A 20,523-nucleotide genomic window follows, 5' to 3' on the forward strand; every position below is an offset into this window, starting at 1 on the left:
TGTCTTCATGGTTAGTGTCGCCATCAGGTGAGTGATGCCTTCGAATGAGATTGCCATCGTGCACATCACGAGGCAAGCTTGTCTGTATGGCTTTGACTATTCGCGACGCCGTTGCTTGCGCGGATGCATCGGTAAAGGTGTGCGGCTGGTAGTACCAACGCCACAAGGGACGAGGTTGTCACCAGCGGAGCAGTGATATGTATCGCCGAGGCGGATTCATACGATGCCGCTTGTAGCAGTAAGTCTCCTGTCGTTGTAGGGGCGGTCGCGGTGCTCTTTGTCCGTGTCGATTCTTTGTCCTCGATGGAAGAGCTCTCCGCGCCTCGAGGCAGCCCCTCAGCCCTGTCGCCGGTGCGATCTAGTAAGGCTCGAGGGCTCTATCCGTTTGATGATAGGTATGGATGAGGGCCTCGTTGCGCTGCCTGTCCGGCTTCGTTGTCTCGATCGGAGCTGCGGGGGTCGTGGTTCGGGGAGACGGCCGGGGGTCTCGAAGATTGTAGGCAGTTGGTTCTCCGCCGCGGGGTAATTCCAAATTGCGAAGCTGTTCTGAGCGACATCGAGTCTGTCTGTAGTCAATGGGGGTAAGGTGGGTGTCTTCATCGTGTTGGCTGGGGGTCTTACCGTGGGCTGTAGCGGGACCTTCGGCGGCGGAGAAAGCGGCCTTGAGGCGGTCCTCGAGCTTCACCGGCCTCCGTAATAAGCGCCAGCAGCTGCATGTAGGAGGTGAAGATGCGAGAGGCCATGATTCTCTCGGTCGCCAGGAGGTCGCCGATGCCAGGCTCGACGGAGAAAGCGGCCTTGGAGCGGCCCACGACCCTAGCCCCCCGCCACAAGGAGCGCCAGCAGCTGCATGTGTGGAATAAGAACATAAGAAGCCTTGATTCTCGGCAGCGCCAGGAGGTCGCCAATGTCAGCTTCAACGTAGAGAGCTCCGTATGAGGTAGGCCTGCAGGTTATCACAAGCTTCTGCGGCGATAGGCAAAGCCGCAGAACAGTCCCAGGAAACCACATGAGCTGGACATGTATCCCCCAGCAGCGGTAGAACGACGTGAGTATCGACAGGGAGGGTTGTGGGTGCAGTGCAATCGTGAATCTGGTGTTGACTATGTCCGAGCATTGGGGGGCTCCCAGTTCGCCGCACTAGCGCCAAATCACCAAACTAGCACAACAATTGAGGCATTTCAGCTCACAGGTTTGCAAGTTTCCAAAGGCCCAAGCTTACTAAAGCCCACATGGCATCTCCAGTCACCTTGTATTGGAAATTGGCCAGCTACAGCCATGCTTGCTATTTCAGCTCCGTTTGGCAAACTCTCACCACCACCACCACCATACACACCATACCCACAACACAACAACAATCCCACTATCCAACCCAAATGGCCTTCAGAAAGTGGCTCGACGATACCAGGAAGAAGTTCCTGACCAAGAAAGACGTGCTCAAAGAGCACATTAAGCAGAAATGGAACCATTTCTGGGATATTTCCCACAGCGTGAGCCACACGCCTGTTGAACCAAGCTCCAGTGAGGAGGAAGACGAGGAGGAGGACAACGACGACGACGACTAGGCTGCATAGGCAGCGAGATGAACGACTTTTGGGCTGCAAAGGCAGCGGTACGAAACCGACGACTACGCTATGGGGAAATGGCGTTGAGGACGACATGCCGTCTCAGCATGTCGCCGGCGACCCGACAGCGAGGCGAGGAGGTATCCGAGGTGATGGGGCAAGACGGCGGTGGGCTGTGAGGTGGGCGAGGAGACGACTGTGACGTTTGCAGGTGGTGGAGGTGGATGAGAAGATGGGTCGTGGAGGTCACAATGAACGGAAGGCCATGTTGTCAAGAGAAGATCTACGACAAACCCACAACGACGCACGACCAACATCCTCGCCATCACCACCCCTCCAATTCCTCCCCCTTCGTCTCCAAACTCGGCGGCTGAACGGGCATACCCTTCTTCAACGCGCCCACAAGAGGATCTCTGCTCATCATCTCTTGCACCTTCTCATCAGTGCTGACATCAGCCTTGACACGCTTATACGCCATCCGCGAAGGCTTATCCACAACATTCATAAAGCTCTCTCTCCTTGCCGTTGACCAAGCATTCAACAACCTCTCACCATCCGAAGCCTTCCCAGTAAGAACACGAATGAGAACCTCAGAGAGCGAAGACGCATCCGCCATACCTGATGCGAGCCCGAGCCCTGCATACGGATTCGTCAAATGCGCCGCATCCCCAACAAGACAGACACGCTCGTCGTGATGATACAACGACGGCACAAGCCGCTGTTGCGCTTTATACGGCGCCACCCTCACAACCTCATACGCTTTATCCCCCCGCCCATCCCGTCCTCCATCCGGCATCATAACCCCCAACTTCTCATCCAGCGTCCTCATAATCTCCTCCTCAGACACCCCAATCGGGACCCCATAACTCACACGCCACAGCGCCGGTTTCCCATCCTTCGCATGATCAATCCGGCCAATAAGCCCGTAGTTCAGCGGATCCACAATAAAATTCGCGTCGTGGAAGCCGTGGGCGTGGAAGTCGAAATAAAGGTCTGTGGCTACGAGTTGCGCGTCGAGTGTTTCGCCTTCTAGGCTGATGTTGAGGTCTTTGCGGATGATGGAGTGGGCACCGGATGCGTCGATTAGGTAGGTGGCTTCGAGCGTTTCGTCGCCGAGTTGCAGGGAGGTGGCTTCGGGGGTGATTTGCACGGTGACGCTGGTTGGGGTTGATTTGAAGGATGAGACGCTGGTTCCGAGGCGTACTTCGGCTTTTTCGTCACCGAGAGCGGATAAGCGCTTTAGGAGGACTTGTTGGAATTTTCCTTGTGGTAGGAGGAGTTGGCCTTTTCCTTTCATGCCTTCGCCGGTGTTGTTGAATGTTTTTTCTGCGATTACTTTGCTGCCGTTTTGGATGCTCGTTCGGAAACAGAGGCCTGAGCTTAGACTTCCTGTCTTTACCAACTCTGGTAGTAAGCCTTCGACTTTGGATAGGATGGGATATGTAGGCGGTTGATGTGCCATTGCGCGCGTTGACATGGGGTCTGGCTGTTGTGGTTCGATGACGACCACTTTGTTTGGTATGTCGGACTGTGCGAGGAGGAGGGCTAGGAAGAGACCGACGCAACCGCCTCCTGCGATCACTATTGGGAGGGGTTTCGCATTGGTGCCGTTGGTGCCGTTTGCGTGAGAGAACCCGTAGGAGAAGTCGCTGGTACCGTTGGTACCGTTAGTTCCGTGAATACCGTTCATGTTTGATAAGTCGAGTTTGAGTTCGTTTGTCGCAACGTTCGTGGCCGCCATCTTGAGTGTGAAGCTTTCAAAGCTTCGATCGTGAGTTAAGTGATTGCTTCGTAGGTATCAAGATTGAACAATGGTCTGATGATGTCGATAGTGCGTGGTCTAGGTCTGTATTCGAGTGCGACGTCAGTCTCGTGGTATATCATCAGAAAAAGCATTTTGATATTGCGTATAAGTATGCACGGCTCTCGGTCGGATACCGAACGATGTTTCCGGTGAGGTGGTGCTGTCATTGTGGTACCTGCCGCAACGGCCCCGATGTGGGGAACCGGCGACTTTAGCCTCAGGGTCCAGGCGACGTCAGAGGATTTCAGGGACCCTCGACCGACCACCGACATCACAGTCAATACGCACGTGCGTGAAAAGGCCATGTTTATTCATGTATTGAGGCTACCCGAACAACCGTGTTTATGTCTAACAATCTACCTGACCTTGGTATATTGCTGTCCACACATCTTTCTCTACCATCAATGTCTTGCTAACCCCATACTCCTACATCCTGTACGCCTTGATCCTGTTCATTTTCTGTAGGTCCCGCGTACGGATAATAATGCTGAACACCGCTCTTATCTCCATCCGAAATAACGCTCCAAGTTGGAATGATCTGTGCGTTCTCATCGTTCGGCCCCGAACCGTCACTGGGTCGTCCATTCTTCCAGCGTACAAGGGGTAGCTCGTTGACGGCACCTCGCTGATTTGCAGCGAACGCTTGAGAGTAGTAGTGCATGATGGAGTCATAGTTGTATGTCGTATCCGAGTACTGTGCCAATGGTGTCCTGTCATCTTTTGCAAGACCCATGTCGGTACAGTACGCGGTTGGTGCTGCAAAATGGAGGCCGTGCATGTATCCCAACCAGTTGGATCCACAGACGTCCTCAATGGTCTTCCCCTCCCACGCGGGCTCAGTCTCCACTTTCTTCTTGGCAGTCTCGTAGCCGTAGAGTTTGGAGCAGTCGAAGTTGACGTGGTCGTCCCCTGAACTTGTTAGCCGGAATAGAGAGGTTGTCTAGCAGAAAAAGCTCACGGTCCTTCCTCTGATGCTCATGTTCAAAACCAAGAACATGACCCAGCTCATGAGCCACTTCCCACTTCCAATACTCAGCAGGACGCACTACAAGAAGCAGACTGTGTCGATCGGGTTTACTGTTTCTTGGAGTAGGAAAAAGATGTTAGTAACCTGATAATAGACAGTTGAATTATAATCCTTGTCAATGACCGACTTACTGTGTCTCTGGGATGAATCCAATAGTTGCTGAAGCAGAATCATCAAAGGATTTCTTGATCAGGAGTGTACCGTCGGGAACGAGTTCGTTCCACTCGTCATCCTTATCACAACGTGGATAAACTCCCTCGTAGTAGTAGTGACGGAATCCAGCAAATCGATGTCCATTGTCTTTACCTTTGCCCAACTTGGTCATCCACTCTTTTGCTGCGTCCTCCACTGAGGTAAACAGAGTCAGTACTCGCGAAATTCGTGATGTGGAAGGTGACATGTAGGAATACTAACCGACGTCGTGGAGCTCGTTATAGTCCTTCTCAGTGGCATAGCAGTAATCGATCCAAACGTATGGGTCATTTTCGGGGCCCAGATCGGGCCAGACCGTTCTATCTGGAATCCGATCGTTGATGACTGACATCCAGCCTTGGCCGCCATTATCGCCGAGCTGTCCAGATACTTCCAGGTCGGCGATGAAGTCGTCGACTAAGGAGCTGTTGGTGAGACGATTGTTGTTGAAGGGAAAACCGCATGCGGAGGTCAGGGTCGCAAAAAGACCGGCGAGGAGGAGAAGTAAGAGCTGCATATTGTACAAGGTTTTGGTACAACTGAGTAGATTGAGAGTCGATGTGTAGACTGGGAAACAGGAGAGTGGGCGGATCTATATACGCAGACAAAGCAGAGTCTTGTTGCTAGCGCGATTGCCTCATCGGATTATCGTGTGCTGCCTGAAGGCGATGGTAAAGGAGCAAACGTTCCTGGCGGAAGCTTTGGCCAATATACAGTCATGGACTTGTGCTCGTGATGATGAGCGGGGTTTGGCTGGCTGTCTCTGCTCTAGAAGTGCATTTATCACTCTCAGATAGGAAACGTAGAACCAGTCTTGTGAAAGACTGATATGGCCATATTGGTGAGTTCGGTAGCCTGAGGAATGAGCTCATTACCTTCTCAAGGGATCCACAAAACTTTCGTATGATAAGACAAGGTACGGTCGCCACAGCAGTTAGAGTGAATACAAGCGACTGGACGTGTAGTATAGAAAAGCCAAAGCAGGCGCACTCGATAACCAGAAAATCGGAGCCTTTATACCGTAGCTGTTTGTACAGATCTAGATTGTCAGAGAGTATACACAGGAAGAAAACCACTCACAAACCTCTCTTCGTAACAATGGCAACATCAGCAACCATCCTTATCTTATTCACCCCACCCTCAACCTTGAACCACTGATTACGAGGCAACTCGTCCACGATGGAGTCGAGCACCTCGTCCCACATATCCTCGTGGCGCTGTCAAAGGTGTTGTCTGCAAAGGTGAGGTTGCATGCGTCCATTGTTTCGACTTTGACTGGCCACGAGGGCTTGTCGGTGAGATTGGCTTGCAGCTGAGCGAGAAACATGGGGTTTACGTCTGTGGCGTGAATCTTGAGACCTGTTGGGGGATTGCTTCCCATCATCGCCATGGTCACTGCGCCGGGACCGCAGCCGTTGTCGTGGACGACTGACGTTTCAGTGAGTGATGGGAGTTCCTTGAGGAGCTTTCGAGTAACAGAATTGCTGACTTCTCTCGAATATCTGACACGCCCTCTTACGAGGCTTTTGGATCCCGTTTCTGACTGATCAATCTTGGAAGGAGACCTAGTCTGAGGACTCGGAGCGTGAACGAGGCATAAATGATTGTGACGGCAGAGTAGAATAGCGGTCGGTAGTACTTCATGGTCTGGAGGATCGAACAGGTTACGCGGTCAGTCTTGGCTTGTTTGAGCTGGATTGCAGGAGATGTCGGAGGGCTCGGCTACCCCGCGAAGGTTGGCTCGCTGTCGCTGATGGCTCGAGTCGTGAAGCTGTGCACACATAGAATGTGTCTCCTTTGTTATCGAGACGATGTACAAGTTGTCGAAAGCGTGTTGATGACTACGAGGGGCCTGCGTCCATACCGATCTTGGGGGGTTCTTCACAATTATCCCTACACAATTCTAGGAGAGCTTGTAGCTAGAATTATTTTAGGGACAAAACGTATATAACATTATTTTAACTCTAAGATCTAAAAGGAATAAACATTATTTACTGCGCAAAACTGCTTTTTTCCTAAAATAATTAAAAATAGAAATAGCCTAGTAAAAAAGAAGAGTAAAAAGCTTATTAGTAGTTACCTACCTAGCTTTTTAACTTAATTCTAGCTGCTTATAGCTAGTAGAGCGGCTACCTACTACTTACTAGCTATTTATAGTAGTTTTAATAAAGATCTTTCTACTAATGTAGTCTATATACTACTTTTATACTAGTAATTATTTTTGCAAAATATCTATTTTTAAAGCAAAGTATTTCTTAGTAAAAAATATCTTAAGTTAGATCTGTTTTCTAAGCGTTTTCTATACAAATAAGATTATAATAAAATATAATATTACTAATAGCAACTTCTATATTAATAGTTAGATTATTGTGTTAGCAGAATTCTAGCTAAAAGTAATCGTCCGATTATTGCCGAGACCCCCCCTACACCCTTATGGGTTGGTCTAAAGATGGGACGATAGTGAGATGTGGCTAGTGACGTACGCCACCCGTGGACCGCGTGGGCCGAAACAAACCATAGAACGGGACACGAATTGCCAAGTCAAGACATCCACGAATGCTCCCCAGAACCCCCAGAGCCTCTTTCCTCCGTAAAACCTAGTCTTCTTGATGCGGTAGCGACTGCACTACGCGTCTTTCAAGATGTCTGCGCCGACTACATCGGACCCCATACAGCAGAGTGGTAGGTGAGCTTGCAGCCCTCGGAGGTGCCAGTAAACTCCGCTTTCACGTCGCGGCCGATGTGGGAGCACGGAAGAATTATACGCTAACAGGCGACGACAGGCACTTTGTCCAAGTCGCAGAAAAAGAAGAACAAGAAGAAAGCCGCCGCTGCGAACAAGGCGGACGGCACAGACAAAGTGAATGGGGACCACGCCAGAAGCGACGCGGAGGATCACGACGAAGACGCCGAGGATGAGACCGAGCAGGCTGTATGCGGTCCACGAGAGCCCTCTATACAGCCACGAGTACTAATGGTGTCAATGCAGAAGCCCGCCGCGCATTCAGCCGATCCAGACGCCGACGACGTAGACGACGACCAACCGCCGCTGTCGCCGACCCTGCAGACAAACGGAACTCCACACCACAGCATCTCGTCCGCAATTGCGCTTGGACTGGCACGCTCACGCTCGCAACAAGGAATCTCCGCCTCGCCGCCGCCTCCTTCAGACGCCAGCGCACGCCTAGACGCGATAGCCAAGGAGCGCGATGCGCTAAGGCAGGAGGTCACGGAGCTGAGGAGGAGTCTGGAGGAGGTTCAGAACAAGCAGAACACGGGAGCTTCAGACGAGTCGCATGCGAATCATGAGGAGGAGATGCGGAGTTTGAGGGAGGAGTTGGATGAGGCCAACGAAGGCAAGGAGCACTTCGAGACACAATACAAGAACTTGCTCGGCAGGGTCAACACGATCAAGACCAGTCTGGGCGATCGGCTAAAGGCAGATGCGGTATGTCTGCATAGGATTTTGCAACAGACGGAGTACTGACCCAATGCAGGCCAGAATCGAGGAATTCCAGTCGCAAATCGCCGAGCTCGAGGAGCAAACCCGCGAGCTACAAGAGAACAACAACAGCCTGACCGAGGAGCTCGCAAAACTGCGGCAAGAAAAAGAAGCCCAGGCATCTGAGATCGAGACCCTACGGAGCAGGTCTACCCTGTCGCAACAGAACTGGATCAAGGAACGCGATGAGCTGATCTCGCGAGAAGCATACGCTAGGGAGGAGTTCGAGAACGCCAAACAAGCCATGCAAGACTGGGAAGTGTTGGCCATGAACGAGCGATCTCTGCGCGAGAACCTGGCTGAGAAGGATGCTGAGTTGCGAGACCAGCTGGAGTCGATGCGGGAAGAGTACGAACGCGCTGCCAGGGATAGGGACACCAATAATCAAGCTGTCGAGGGTCTGCAGAAGGCGCTACAGGAAGTACAAAACCGTGAGTTCCATTCCCTCCACGACAGGAGTTTCCCAACTGACAATGTCTAGTACGAAAAGCCGAGCTCAAAAAGTCCGTCGAAACCTACGAATCGCAAATCAACGACCTGCGGAAACAAGTTCAAGCCGCGGAATCAGCATCCAACGCCGCCAAAGCCACCCTCGAGTCTACGCAAAAAGATCTCGAGCGCGCCCTCCCCTTCGAGAAGGAAGTCAAGGAGAAGAACCTGTTAATCGGCAAACTGCGACATGAAGCCGTAACACTCAATGAGCACCTCACCAAAGCACTGCGGATACTGAAAAAAGGACGACCGGAGGATAACGTCGATCGACAGATTATCACAAACTACTTTTTGCATTTCCTGAGTATAGACAGGAGTGATCCGAAGAAATTTGAGGCGTTGCAGTTGATTTCTGCGTTGTTGGGTTGGACAGATGGTATGGACCTCCCTTCTCCCTCCCCCTCTCCAACCCCCCATCCACCCCTCCATTCCCTCCCTTCCCCCCAACTAACACCCCACCCAGAGCAAAAAGAGCAAGCAGGTCTCGCTCGCCCGGGCACCTCATCCAGCTCAACCGGCCTGCGCATCCCCCTCTCCTCGCCCTTCAGACGAACACCGTCGACGGCGTCACTGAGCGCCGCTGCCGCAGACCCTATGCTCATGGCTAGTAGCTCGAGTAACAAGGAGTCGTTGGCGGAGCTGTGGCAGGACTTTTTGGAGAGGGAGGCAGCGGAGGGGAAGGGCGATGCGAGTAGGAGGGGGAGTACGGTTGGGTCGCCGCCGCTGAGAGGGGATGGGTTGGGGGAGAAGAGGTAATGGATGGATGGGAGAGGAGGCAGGGTGTGATTATAGGATATTGGGTGGTGCAATAGATGAGGGTGCTGAGGACACCTTGGATTGCTTGATCTGGTGTGCATTTGCTTGTGGTGTATATCGTGTTCGCCTGTCCGTTATGTTGTTACATGTTTCATGTACAAAATCCCAACGCCTAAGCCGCGGCTTATATGCGCTACAAATACAGTCATCCAGACTACGTGCCCATTGTTCTTGTTCACGCTTCTTCCCACTTCCACGCATCATCTCGTTCACCCTGTGTAATTCTCGGTCACGCTTTCTCCAACCTCCTGGCATCATCTCGTTCAGCCTATGTAATTCTCGTTCAAAACTTCCTCCACCCCGCATCATTTCTTCCAGCCCGTGTGCTTCAATACTGCCTCTTCCTTCACCTTCCTTTGGTCGGGCTCTATGGTCCGAACCCGGTGCGCCTCTTCGCGCTTTTCCCTCTTCATCACTTTCACTTGCTTGTCGGTCGGTCGGCGGATGGCCCAGTTGAGCTGGCCGAAGATGTTGGTTTTGATGGCTGGGATGTTTGTTAGCGGATAGTTCTCTTCATGTGGGGAATGGATGTCTTACCATCCACACAGTATGGACATAAAATGTGCAGGCGCTTGACTCTTCCGCACCCAGAACATGTGTTGAGCGATGTGATGTCCTTCAGCCCTTTGCCCGCCATGAACCGTTGGCGCTTCTTGCGGTATGACGTCTTCTTCTTGGGTACTGCATTGAGTATGCCGTCCCAGATATCGGATATTGACGGTATTGAGGGGAGTGATAGGGACGGTATTGCGAGTGCGCCGAACTGTGTGTTGATTGCGCCCAATGGCTGTGATAGGCGTTGCAGGAAAGGCGTGTTCAGGATGGGCCGCATTGGGCCATTGAGACCCGGTAGGAGCGTCTGCCACAGCGGAGGGAGCGGGCGGGTGAGTGCCATGACTGCGGCGGGTGACTGGCTGCGACGGGATTACGTAGGGCCGCGAAATGGCGATGCCGGTGATGGAGTTGTAAAATGTCGTGACCCCAGTCCGAGCTTGCAGGTCGCGCCTTACCGCCCTCCCACTAGCGCGCTTTCGCTTCCTAGCTGCCCCCTTTCCCGCGCCTGCATCTCCACGAGAAAGTCGCCAGCGCAGCGACCCTGACTATTTACTCTATTACGACGACACCTCCGACCCTCCTCTCCCCAACCTAATTCCCATTCACCCACCCACCCCCATCACCCCCAGTCCGCGCCCCGAGGCTCCCATCATCCACAATGGCTGCTGCATACAACCAGAACCAGTCGCAGCCCATCTTCCCGGACAGCTATGTCGGTTTCGACAGCATCACCAAGCAGATTGAGCGCAAGTCGGTCAAGCGGGGCTTCCAGTTCAATGTCATCTGCGTTGGTAGGCATCTTTTCTATCACGTGTCTCCATTGGTATTGACGGTGTACAGGACAGACTGGTCTCGGCAAGTCGACACTGATCAACACGCTCTTTGCCTCGCACCTCATGGACTCCAAGGGCCGCTTCCAGCCCGACGAGGAGGTCCGCAGCACCACCAACATCCACCCCGTCTCACACATCATCGAGGAAAACGGCGTGCGTCTGCGCCTCAACATCGTCGACACGCCCGGCTACGGCGACCTGATCAACAACGAGCGCTGCTGGGACCCCATTGTCAAGTACATCAAGGACCAGCACAGCGCCTACCTCCGCAAGGAGCTCACCGCCCAGCGTGAGCGCTACCTCCAGGACACGCGCATCCACTGCTGCCTGTTCTTCATCCAGCCCTCTGGCCACGCCCTCAAGCCCATCGACATTGTCGTCCTCAAGAAGCTGAGCGAGTTCGTCAACGTCGTGCCCGTCATTGCCAAGAGCGACAGCTTGACCCTGGAGGAGCGTGCCGAGTTCAAGCACAGGATAAAGGAGGAGTTCCAGTTCCACAACCTGCGCATGTACCCCTACGACAACGAGGAGGATGACAACGAGGAAGTCCAGGCAAAGCAGGCCATTAAGGTGAGGGACATTTCGAGGTGCGACTGGACGTCTGCTAACTTTCACTAGGAACTCCTTCCCTTTGCCGTCGTCGGCTCTGAGAGGACCGTTGTTGTCAACGGCAGGAACGTCCGTGGTCGCCAGAACAAGTGGGGCATCATCAACGGTAGGCCATCATGATCCCCCCTCTATGCGAACTGCTCTAACACCCCCCAGTCGAGGACGAGAACCACTGCGAATTTGTCTACCTCCGCAACTTCCTCACCCGCACCCACCTGCAAGACCTGATCGAGACGACCGCACAAATCCACTACGAGTCGTTCCGTGCCAAGCAGCTGCTTGCCCTCAAGGAGAGCTCCCACCAGGGCCACTCCTCGCGCCCCATCTCACCCTCTGCCGATCGCGAGCTCAGCAGGAACAGCCAGCGCATGACCATGAACGGGTACTAGGAGTTCCCGAATCATAACCGCGTCGATAGTAGCGGGGGCAAGCCCAACGGCCCTCCACCACCGCGTATGGAGCCACGCATGGAAAGGCCTGTCCCTATGATCGATGCTATCTGAGCGGAGGTGGTTTAGGTGTGCGTCCCTCGCAAGGGGGGCATTTGCGACATGTTTTTGATACCAGTGCATCATCTAGCACGAAAAGGGAGAGCAGGAGACTTTGCGGCACACTTTCGATTTGACACCTTTCTCAATATCCTTTTAGTTACGATGGATTCTTATTATCTTTCTTCATCTCGTATGTCATAGCACGGTGTAGTGGTTGAGCTGTGACCTTGGGTTGTGCCCGGGTCCCCTTCTAGGATAGCGGAGTAATTTGAAGCCTAGTGCTTTTCCATCATTCTTGCGCGGCTGTGTGATGGCTTGGTGTCTTTTGACCCGTTTGCCTGGTAGTTCGCTCTTTCCGCCGGTGTAGCCATGTCAGGCCATAATCTTGGGCATGGTACGATGGCCCAGTCCGCTCTATCCCAGGGAGGCAGCCACGGGATACCAGATGATACGACCGCAGATCCTCATCTCCCATTCTCCCCATCGAGACGGACAGGGCTCTGCGCCGCCCGACCCGCCCCAAGTCAACACCCAGAAGTACTTGACTCCCAACCATCCCCTTTCAGCGCAACAACTTGGACCCCGCGAAATCCTCTATACTATCATCCCCCTTCTTCGCTCCACCAGCCTTGCTCTGCCCAGTTACTCGCACCGGCCCCGTCTTCCCTCTTGCTGGTGATCGTGATCCATCAGGTGATTTCGCAGACGTGTGACTGTCTGCTTCCCTGTTACGAGCGTCGGCTTCGCCAACGATTCGCTCGATGACCTTGGCTTTGGCGCCTGCTCGCTTGAACCTATCATCGAAATCCGCGACGCCTTCTTCGGTGTTTGCGGTGTCGAAGGTGAGGGGGTCGGTTAGGGAGTGCAGGAGTGTTGTGTTGTTGAGAAGGCGGGAGTTGTTCGGGAGGGACGGTAGTGATTTGCTTTCCTCCTCTTCGTGCTTTGATGTTGGTGTGGAATTAGATGTGAGACCTGGTAACCGTGATCCCCAAACTACACTCCGCCCATGAAGTTCTCCCAGAGAAGCGAACTTTTCGAAGCCTTTTTCTAAACCGAAAATTCGTCCTTCGATTCGGCCTGCGTGGGCGCCGTCGGAGACGCCGAGGTTGTAGGCGGTGGTGTAGAGGGTGTCTTCTAGGGTTAGGAGGGCGTCGAAGGGGTCGGGTGAGGGGGTGCGGGTGGCTGATGGGTTGGTGGGTTGGGATGCCATGATTTTAGATGTATGTCCGTTCGAGAATCGCTTTGGTAGAGAATCTTGTAGTGTATATATTGTACCGTTGTAGTGCTGTCCACTATTCTTCAGATGATGACTGTTTTGAGTGTTTTGTCATGTGGAAGAATTTTATTCTGTCTTTTGTTGAAAGATAATCACAACCCGTGCTCAATACATCAGACAGTCATTCAAGCCTCCGTATGCTGTTCGAGTGAGATCTTTGTGCATTTAACTTTTAGACCGTGACATTACCCTCGCTGCAAAGATCGAAGTCAGGGTTCAGCCATCTGTGGCGTCACTGGCTGGTGGGGTAAGTTTAGGCGGGGCAGCTACCACACACCCGCCGTGCGTCAAGCATTCGCGTTTGACTCAGAAACTCGACCAAAGAAACGCGAAGCTGCATATATCCCCATTGCGCGCTCGCTTTTCTCTCAACCTTTTCACATCCAATCACACATCTCGCAATACCAGAGTAAGAGCTGCATCGTCGATTCTCCATTCACTTCAACAAGCTGACCAAGAACAGCATACATCCTCCCATGACTGAGACAACCAAGAAGATACTGCCCGTCGAGGGCGAGCGGAATGTGCTCATTACCAGCGCGCTCCCCTACGTGAACAATGTCCCGCATCTGGGCAACATCGTCGGCTCCGTACTCTCGGCCGATGTCTTCGCACGTTTCTCACGCGCCCGAGGGTACAACACACTATACGTCTGCGGAACAGACGAATACGGCACAGCAACGGAGACGAAGGCCATAGAAGAGAAGTGTACGCCGAAGGAGCTATGCGACAAGTACTACGCGCTGCACAGCGAGGTCTACAAGTGGTTCAATATCAGCTTTGACCACTTCGGACGCACACCCACACAGCAACAGACCGATATTGCGCAAGACATCTTCACCAAACTGTACAAGAACGGGTTCCTCGAGGAACAAACCACGACACAACCGTACTGCGAGACACACAAAAGCTTCCTTGCGGACCGATTCGTCGAGGGCACATGTCCGTTGTGCGCATACGAAGACGCGCGTGGAGACCAGTGCGACAAGTGCGGACATCTTCTCGACCCGCTCGAGTTGAAGAGCCCACGATGCAAGCTCGATGGCGCCACGCCCGTTCCGCGCGAGACCAAGCATGTGTACCTTTGCCTGGACAAGCTGCAGCCATCAGAAGAGGAATGGTTCAAGAAGGCGAGCAAGGAGGGTAACTGGAGCTCCAATGGTGTTCACATTACTTCATCGTGGTTGAAAGAGGGCCTAAGACCGCGTGGTATCACTCGTGATCTGAAGTGGGGAACTGCGGTGCCGCTTGAGGTACGACATACTTTCGAACACGACGAAATTCAGCTGACCGGTATCAGGGCTACGAGGACAAGGTTATGTACGTATGGTTCGACGCTTGCATAGGTTACGTGTCGATTACAGCAACCTACACCGAGGACTGGAAGAAATGGTGGCACAACCCCGAACACGTCAAGCTTTACCAGTTCATGGGCAAGGATAACGTGCCGTTCCACACGGTGGTCTTCCCCTGCTCGCAGATTGGTACCAAGGACAACTGGACCATGCTCAACACCATCTCAACCACAGAATACTTGAACTACGAGAAGGGCAAGTTCTCAAAGTCAAGGAACATTGGTGTCTTTGGCAACAACGCCAAGGAGACCGGCATTCCATCTGACGTCTGGCGCTACTACCTTCTCTCACATCGGCCGGAAACTGGAGATACCGAATTCGAGTGGGACGGCTTCATTGCCGCAAACAACAACGAGCTGCTGAAGAACCTAGGCAACTTCATCAACCGCGTGATCAAATTCGTCAACAACGCCAAGATATACGATTCCGTCGTACCGGACTGGACCAAGTACGACGATGAGTACTTCACCGAGCACAAGAAGAAGGTCAACGATCTGCTGAAGACGTACATTACCGAGCTGGAGGATGTCAAGATTCGTGCCGCACTCGCGACCGCGCTTCATGTCTCGAGCTTGGGCAACTTGCTGCTGCAAGACAATCGACTTGACAACAAGCTGGCTACAGAACAGCCAGATCGTTGCGCCGCTGTCGTTGGGCTCGCTTTAAGCCAGATCCACCTTCTCGCCAGTTTGATCGAACCATACATGTAAGTTTTGAATATGTCTCATCATATGACTGCACACTTGGTCGAGCAGCATAAGCGACATCGGAGTACGGAATCTATAGCTAACCATAACACAGGCCCGATACGACAGCCGCCATCCTCTCCCAGCTGAATGCCAAGTTCCTCATCATCCCCGACAAGTGGGAGGCGCAATCTATCCCCGTCGGCCACAAGATCGGCACTGCCGGCTATCTCTTCACCCAGATCAAACCTGAAAAGGAGCAAGAGTGGCGCGAGCAATTTGGCGGCGAGGAGGCTCGCAAAGCCAAGGAGGAGAAGGCTAAGAAGGCGGCCGCTAAGAAGGCAGAGAAGGAGCGCAAGAAGGCGAAGAAGGCTGCCGGTGCTGACAAGGGTGTTGAAGCTGCAGAGAAGGGTCAAGACGGACCTGCAGCCAAGACTGCCGAGGAGGAGGTATCGAGAGGCGTTGAGCAGATCAGCCTACAGACCTCGTAGTGTGTGAGTCTGATGGGGCGGTTCTGGGAGTTCTGGCGCTACGTTTGAGGGAGAGTACTGGCAGCATGATGCAGGGGCGTTCGCATTCAACAAATCTTGGGGGATGTCAACATATGTTTGACGAGAAACAGGACCATGATCATGGGATGGCAGAGTGTCTTTTTCAGGACGGAGACAGTTGGTCTGTTTCAAAATGTAGCTACGCGTAAGGCATGAGTTTGTTTTATTAGAGCCAACCCGAAATGTTCGCTTCAAGGTACCATTGCATGCGGAGTCACTGTCGACATCTCTCCTGACGCCATAATCGTAGGGTCAGAGCATCTTCTATCAGTCACCTCTGCACGTCTCATATAAACCCAGAGAAAGAGAATAGATTGTTGGGATTTGCGAGAGTCGCGTATATCCGGGTTTAAGTGGACCCTGATTTCACAGTTGGAGTGAGAGGCTCGTCACTCCGTGTCAACCAGACGATGATACCAGCTCATTATGTTTATTTCTAAGTTGACTTCAGACACGAGCGCTTCTACGGCAAGGGTGTCAATAGCACTGACCCGCATGATAGTACCTAAGCGGAGATGCGCACTCTTGCACAAAGATCATGTAGTGACATGTAATGCGCTCAACCACCATCGTGACTACCTTCCAGTATGACGCTCCTGCCCTACACGTCCCCATATCCCCCATTAAGAAAATGTGCTCACCGGAAATGACGACTACCCCGCAATCTTTGTTTATCACCGTGAGGCATTATCCTCCGCTTCCGTTCTCCTCCTCTTCTCCCCGTCACCTTCACTGTCCGTGCGCAATTTCTCAAGCTGCGTCTCTAGAACTTCCTGGCCGCGTCAATCAAGCAAAACAACCATACACTCAATCGCAAACTGCGATTAGTTTGCTCTTTACCCAAACTCGCCGCTGTCGCCATTCCGTCGCATTTGTTCCGCGACAAGGTACTTAGCTTCCCCAATTGCAGCCGCAGATGAAGAAACTAAACATGCGCAGTACCAGCGACCGCAGGTACACCATGGCGAGCGGATACGTCCCCCAGATCGACAGGATGGCCGGAATGACTCCCACGGAGCGCTGCGAGTTCTGCGACACCCCCGAGATCGCGGCCGATGCTTCTTCTGTTAAGCCGCCGAGCACTACGGCCAAGTACGACAGCAATGTCTCGATGAACACCTATCCCGCTGTCGATGGCGAAGGCGCGGAGCAGGCCAGAGGTCCGGCTGAGATGGAGGGCTTGACCGTTGTCTGGACGAAGAAATGGCTGATTGCCGCTTATGCTGCGTAAGTCCATCTCGCTACTGCGGTTCATCTTCTGCCCGGTGATGCTTTGTACTGCTACGATGCATACAGTAATGCTTACATCCCATAGGATCATGCTCATCTCTTTCGTCAACTCCCTTCAACAACAAACCAACTTCTCATGGCGCCCCTACGTCACCTCGGCCTTCATGATGCACGGTCTTACGGCTATCACCGATATCGTTGCGAACATTGTCGGAGGCGTATCGAAGCTTCCGCTGGCCAAGTTCATTGATATCGTTGGACGGCCCCACGGCTTTCTTCTTTGCTTGATGTTCATTGTCGCTTGTAAGTTCTTCCACTCCAAATAACCCAACATCTTGCGAAGAGACCCATGGACCCGAAGCTCAAGGACCAGAGGAAGGCGTCCATCGCGATTCTTCAGTGTACATCGTCAGTGCTGACTAGTGTCCTTGTAGCGCTCATTCTCATGGCTCTATGCCAGAACGTCCAAACCTTTTGTGCCGCGCAAGTCATCTACTGGACCGGCATGAACGGCGTCGACTACATCTTCAACATTTTCATCGCCGATACCGCGCTTATGCAAAACCGTTTGATCTGGATGGCGTTCACTGGATTCCCCTACGTTGTCAACACATTCGTAAGTCCCCTTTCTGGGAGATGGTTGGATGTATATTAACATCATCGTGTCTAGGCCGGTCCCAAGCTTGGTGAAACCTGGCTCAACCACAGCACTTGGCGCTGGGGCTATGGATCTTTCGCTATCATGACACCAGTCTTCTCGATATCATTCTGGCTCGTCTTCTGGCTCATGGGTAGGCGAGCAAGAAAGATGGGCGTCATCTCGCGCGAGCCGAGTGGCAGGACAGTCTGGCAGAGCACCAAGCACTGGTGTACCGAGTTTGACGGTAAGTTCAACTTGCAGTGAGACTTCCATTCCCTGCTAATAGCCATAGTGATCGGGGTCTTACTCATCACCGGTGGATTCTCCCTGCTTCTTCTTCCGTGGCCTCTGGCAGTCTACCAAAAGGACGGCTTCGGCTCTCCAATGTTCATATGCATGGTCAGCTTCGGGCTTTGCCTCATCTTGTTATTCGTGGCCTGGGAGCGTTACTACGCTAGCCATGCCCTCTTCCCATACTACCTCATGAAGAACCGTTCGATCATTGCGGCATGCCTGCTTGGTTGCAACTCCTGGATTGCTTTTTAGTAAGTCATTCGAAACCCGCGAGAAATCTGTGCTGACATCAGTTACTAGCTCATACCGTATGATGTACTCCTCATACCTCCAGGTCGTGTTCCAGCTTTCAGTTTCCAAGGCCGGATATATCACGAACATCTTCAATATCGTTTCGTGCACCTGGGCGATCATCATCAGCTTCGCGATGAAATACACTGATACCTACAAATGGGGTGCCGTCATCGCCGTCCCCACTCAACTACTCATGACTGGTCTATTGATCTATCTCCGCACACCCGACTCCCCGATAGCAATCCTGATCCTGGTGGAGGTACTCGGCGCCATGGCGAGCGCTATGCTCTACAACGTGGAGCAAGTTGCTATCATGATGGCTGTACCGCACGACCAAGTCGCTGTTGCTATCGCGCTTCTCAACCTCGTCACGGCTGTTGGTGGTGCGATCGGCCAATCTGTTAGCGGCACTCTATGGGCTCAAATCGTACCCAAGAGGCTCGTCGAATACCTTCCTGAAGGATCGAAGCACCTGGCTCCAAAGATCTATGGCGATATCACTATGCAGTTGTCACTGCCATGGGGTAGTCCGGAGCGTCAGGCTGTGGTACACGCGTTCGGCGACGCGCAGAAGATCATGGTTTTGATGGGGACTTGTGCATTTGTGCCCTGTTTTATCTGGGTGGCCATGCTGGAGAACCAGCGCATGAGCGAGCGCAAGGCTCGCAAGGGTCTGCAGGCTTGATCGGTGTGGAAAAGTCGTGCTGTTCGACAGACTCAGGTGGTACAACAGGGTCGTTTGTATAAGATGACCAGTTGGTACGACGGGCTGAGGAAACGGAGGTCCGCGCGATACGCGCTGCAACACTATCTTGGTGGGTTGAAAAAGGAGTAGGCTAGCCATCCGACTGGCTGGGGCAAGCGGTCGGTGGCCATTGACGGAGATCTCCCCTCGCGTTATGCATCATCTGAATATATGTACAATGGAATTGGCCGTGCAACCGGCTTCTGTGTTCGTTGTGTCGACTATTCAGTGACACCGCGTTGAGATCAAGAAGCCTGACCAGAAGGCGAACGTGCTGATTCGAGTATTGCCTATGCTCCGTCTCGATGTCGCGATGGATATTTGGCTCGGATAATAGGCAACTCTCACGCTGACCAAATAGTAGATGCGTCGATGGTTGAGGCTGGATGGATGAGTTGGATGGAGGTCGACAAGCCCCTGCAGATGAAAGCTCGGAATCAGCGGAACATGCATGCCGCCATGACGTTTGGCAGTCCCCTCTTCTAAATCACCAAATACCAAAGCACTAGTAACTATACCATCTTAGCCTTTCCTACTAGCCAAACGAGCCTCATCGTCGCAGTAACGGCGGGTTCCAGGATGCACCCTGCCCAGCTATCGGCGGTGAGGCGCCAACGCATCCCAGCCTCGCCAATTACCTGAGTCGTAGCTCCGGCGTTGCTCCACCAGCCACTGACATCCCAACCATAAGCAGACAACCACACTTTCTCACAAGCTTGTCTGCGGTGCTTCTTCCTGCACCTGCTCCGAATTGAATTATTCTCCGACCTTGACATTGACATGATGTACCTACCACATTTACTTGCCCTCCCGCCCGCCATCATCGCCCTCTGCGCAACACCCGTACTCGCCGAATCACCACCGCAATGGCCACACAATGTACCCAAACACCTGAAATACTTTCCTGAAGATGAGGAATATGTGAAGAGGGGGTTGAGCGTCAAGCAGAGGCTGCAACATGAGAAGCCCGTTGGAGTCAAGAAGATGAGCATGGACGAGGGCGAGATGTTTATGCTGGACAACTGGATATTCGCCGCGGATACCCCGTCGCTGCAATCGTCCAAGAGATCAGACTATGATGTCTTTGGCAATACGACGTCGCAGGCTCTTTCGCCGCTTCGTCCACTGGCTCAGTCAGACTGGCTGGCGCGCATGCATATCAGAGATATTCTTCTGAACCGCCAGTTCAAGTGTCCAGATGGCACGACGAGTTGCGAGAGCATTGGCGCGCCGGATGTGTGCTGCGGCACGAGCAGCACCTGTGTTAGTGTCAGTGGTAGCTCAAGTGCAGGCGATGTGGGGTGTTGTCCTCAGGGCCAGACTTGCGCGGGCAGTGTGAGCTGTGATGAGGCGAGTGGGTATACGAGTTGTCCTGATGCGCAGAATGGAGGGTGTTGTTTGCCGGGCTTCAAGTGTCAGGGTATTGGATGTAAGTTCAACCCTCCTAATATCACGAGAGTAGTTTCTAATCCGTACAGGCGTCGCAGAATTCACATCAACAGCCTACATCCAACCCTCCACCTCCGCAACTCCAACCTCAACCTCAACCACCACAACCGCCGCCGC

The 20,523-nt window shown here is 53.0% G+C and overlaps 9 protein-coding genes across 9 annotated transcripts; 5 read left to right on the forward strand and 4 right to left on the reverse strand.

Moving 5' to 3' along the window:
- Positions 1 to 1,376: 1,376 nt before the first annotated feature.
- Positions 1,377 to 1,565, forward strand: J4E93_008088 (uncharacterized protein; the record flags this gene model as incomplete). The annotated part of the gene is made up of 1 exon (XM_049345990.1): positions 1,377 to 1,565. One exon carries the CDS (start codon positions 1,377 to 1,379, stop codon positions 1,563 to 1,565), a length of 189 nt encoding a protein of 62 aa, XP_049196923.1.
- A 325-nt stretch (positions 1,566 to 1,890) lies between these two features.
- J4E93_008089 (uncharacterized protein) lies at positions 1,891 to 3,306 on the reverse strand (the record flags this gene model as incomplete). The annotated part of the gene is made up of 1 exon (XM_049345991.1): positions 1,891 to 3,306. The coding sequence occupies one exon, from the start codon at positions 3,304 to 3,306 to the stop codon at positions 1,891 to 1,893; it is 1,416 nt and encodes a 471-aa protein (XP_049196924.1).
- Positions 3,307 to 3,781: 475 nt separating this feature from the next.
- On the reverse strand, positions 3,782 to 5,105 carry J4E93_008090 (uncharacterized protein; the record flags this gene model as incomplete). Its single annotated transcript, XM_049345992.1, has 4 exons — positions 3,782 to 4,278; positions 4,528 to 4,555; positions 4,608 to 4,744; positions 4,811 to 5,105. 4 exons carry the CDS (start codon positions 5,103 to 5,105, stop codon positions 3,782 to 3,784), a joined length of 957 nt encoding a protein of 318 aa, XP_049196925.1.
- Positions 5,106 to 7,230: 2,125 nt separating this feature from the next.
- J4E93_008091 (uncharacterized protein) lies at positions 7,231 to 9,338 on the forward strand (the record flags this gene model as incomplete). The annotated part of the gene is made up of 5 exons (XM_049345993.1): positions 7,231 to 7,270; positions 7,372 to 8,036; positions 8,086 to 8,521; positions 8,572 to 8,958; positions 9,046 to 9,338. The coding sequence occupies 5 exons, from the start codon at positions 7,231 to 7,233 to the stop codon at positions 9,336 to 9,338; spliced, it is 1,821 nt and encodes a 606-aa protein (XP_049196926.1).
- A 365-nt stretch (positions 9,339 to 9,703) lies between these two features.
- Positions 9,704 to 10,293, reverse strand: J4E93_008092 (uncharacterized protein; the record flags this gene model as incomplete). The annotated part of the gene is made up of 2 exons (XM_049345994.1): positions 9,704 to 9,882; positions 9,936 to 10,293. 2 exons carry the CDS (start codon positions 10,291 to 10,293, stop codon positions 9,704 to 9,706), a joined length of 537 nt encoding a protein of 178 aa, XP_049196927.1.
- A 318-nt stretch (positions 10,294 to 10,611) lies between these two features.
- Positions 10,612 to 11,784, forward strand: SPN2 (Septin Spn2; the record flags this gene model as incomplete). The annotated part of the gene is made up of 4 exons (XM_049345995.1): positions 10,612 to 10,744; positions 10,794 to 11,356; positions 11,405 to 11,501; positions 11,552 to 11,784. The coding sequence occupies 4 exons, from the start codon at positions 10,612 to 10,614 to the stop codon at positions 11,782 to 11,784; spliced, it is 1,026 nt and encodes a 341-aa protein (XP_049196928.1).
- Positions 11,785 to 12,448: 664 nt separating this feature from the next.
- On the reverse strand, positions 12,449 to 13,096 carry J4E93_008094 (uncharacterized protein; the record flags this gene model as incomplete). The annotated part of the gene is made up of 1 exon (XM_049345996.1): positions 12,449 to 13,096. The coding sequence occupies one exon, from the start codon at positions 13,094 to 13,096 to the stop codon at positions 12,449 to 12,451; it is 648 nt and encodes a 215-aa protein (XP_049196929.1).
- A 542-nt stretch (positions 13,097 to 13,638) lies between these two features.
- On the forward strand, positions 13,639 to 15,694 carry RAR1 (putative methionine--tRNA ligase, cytoplasmic protein rar1; the record flags this gene model as incomplete). Its single annotated transcript, XM_049345997.1, has 3 exons — positions 13,639 to 14,415; positions 14,463 to 15,223; positions 15,319 to 15,694. 3 exons carry the CDS (start codon positions 13,639 to 13,641, stop codon positions 15,692 to 15,694), a joined length of 1,914 nt encoding a protein of 637 aa, XP_049196930.1.
- A 976-nt stretch (positions 15,695 to 16,670) lies between these two features.
- On the forward strand, positions 16,671 to 18,897 carry J4E93_008096 (uncharacterized protein; the record flags this gene model as incomplete). Its single annotated transcript, XM_049345998.1, has 6 exons — positions 16,671 to 16,981; positions 17,070 to 17,287; positions 17,419 to 17,600; positions 17,655 to 17,868; positions 17,917 to 18,169; positions 18,219 to 18,897. The coding sequence occupies 6 exons, from the start codon at positions 16,671 to 16,673 to the stop codon at positions 18,895 to 18,897; spliced, it is 1,857 nt and encodes a 618-aa protein (XP_049196931.1).
- Between the last annotated feature and the right edge of the window lie 1,626 nt (positions 18,898 to 20,523).

The sequence above is a fragment of the Alternaria ventricosa genome (assembly GCF_023758065.1).
Source record: "Alternaria ventricosa strain BMP 2768 chromosome Unknown scaffold_15, whole genome shotgun sequence".
NCBI lineage: Eukaryota > Fungi > Ascomycota > Dothideomycetes > Pleosporales > Pleosporaceae > Alternaria > Alternaria ventricosa.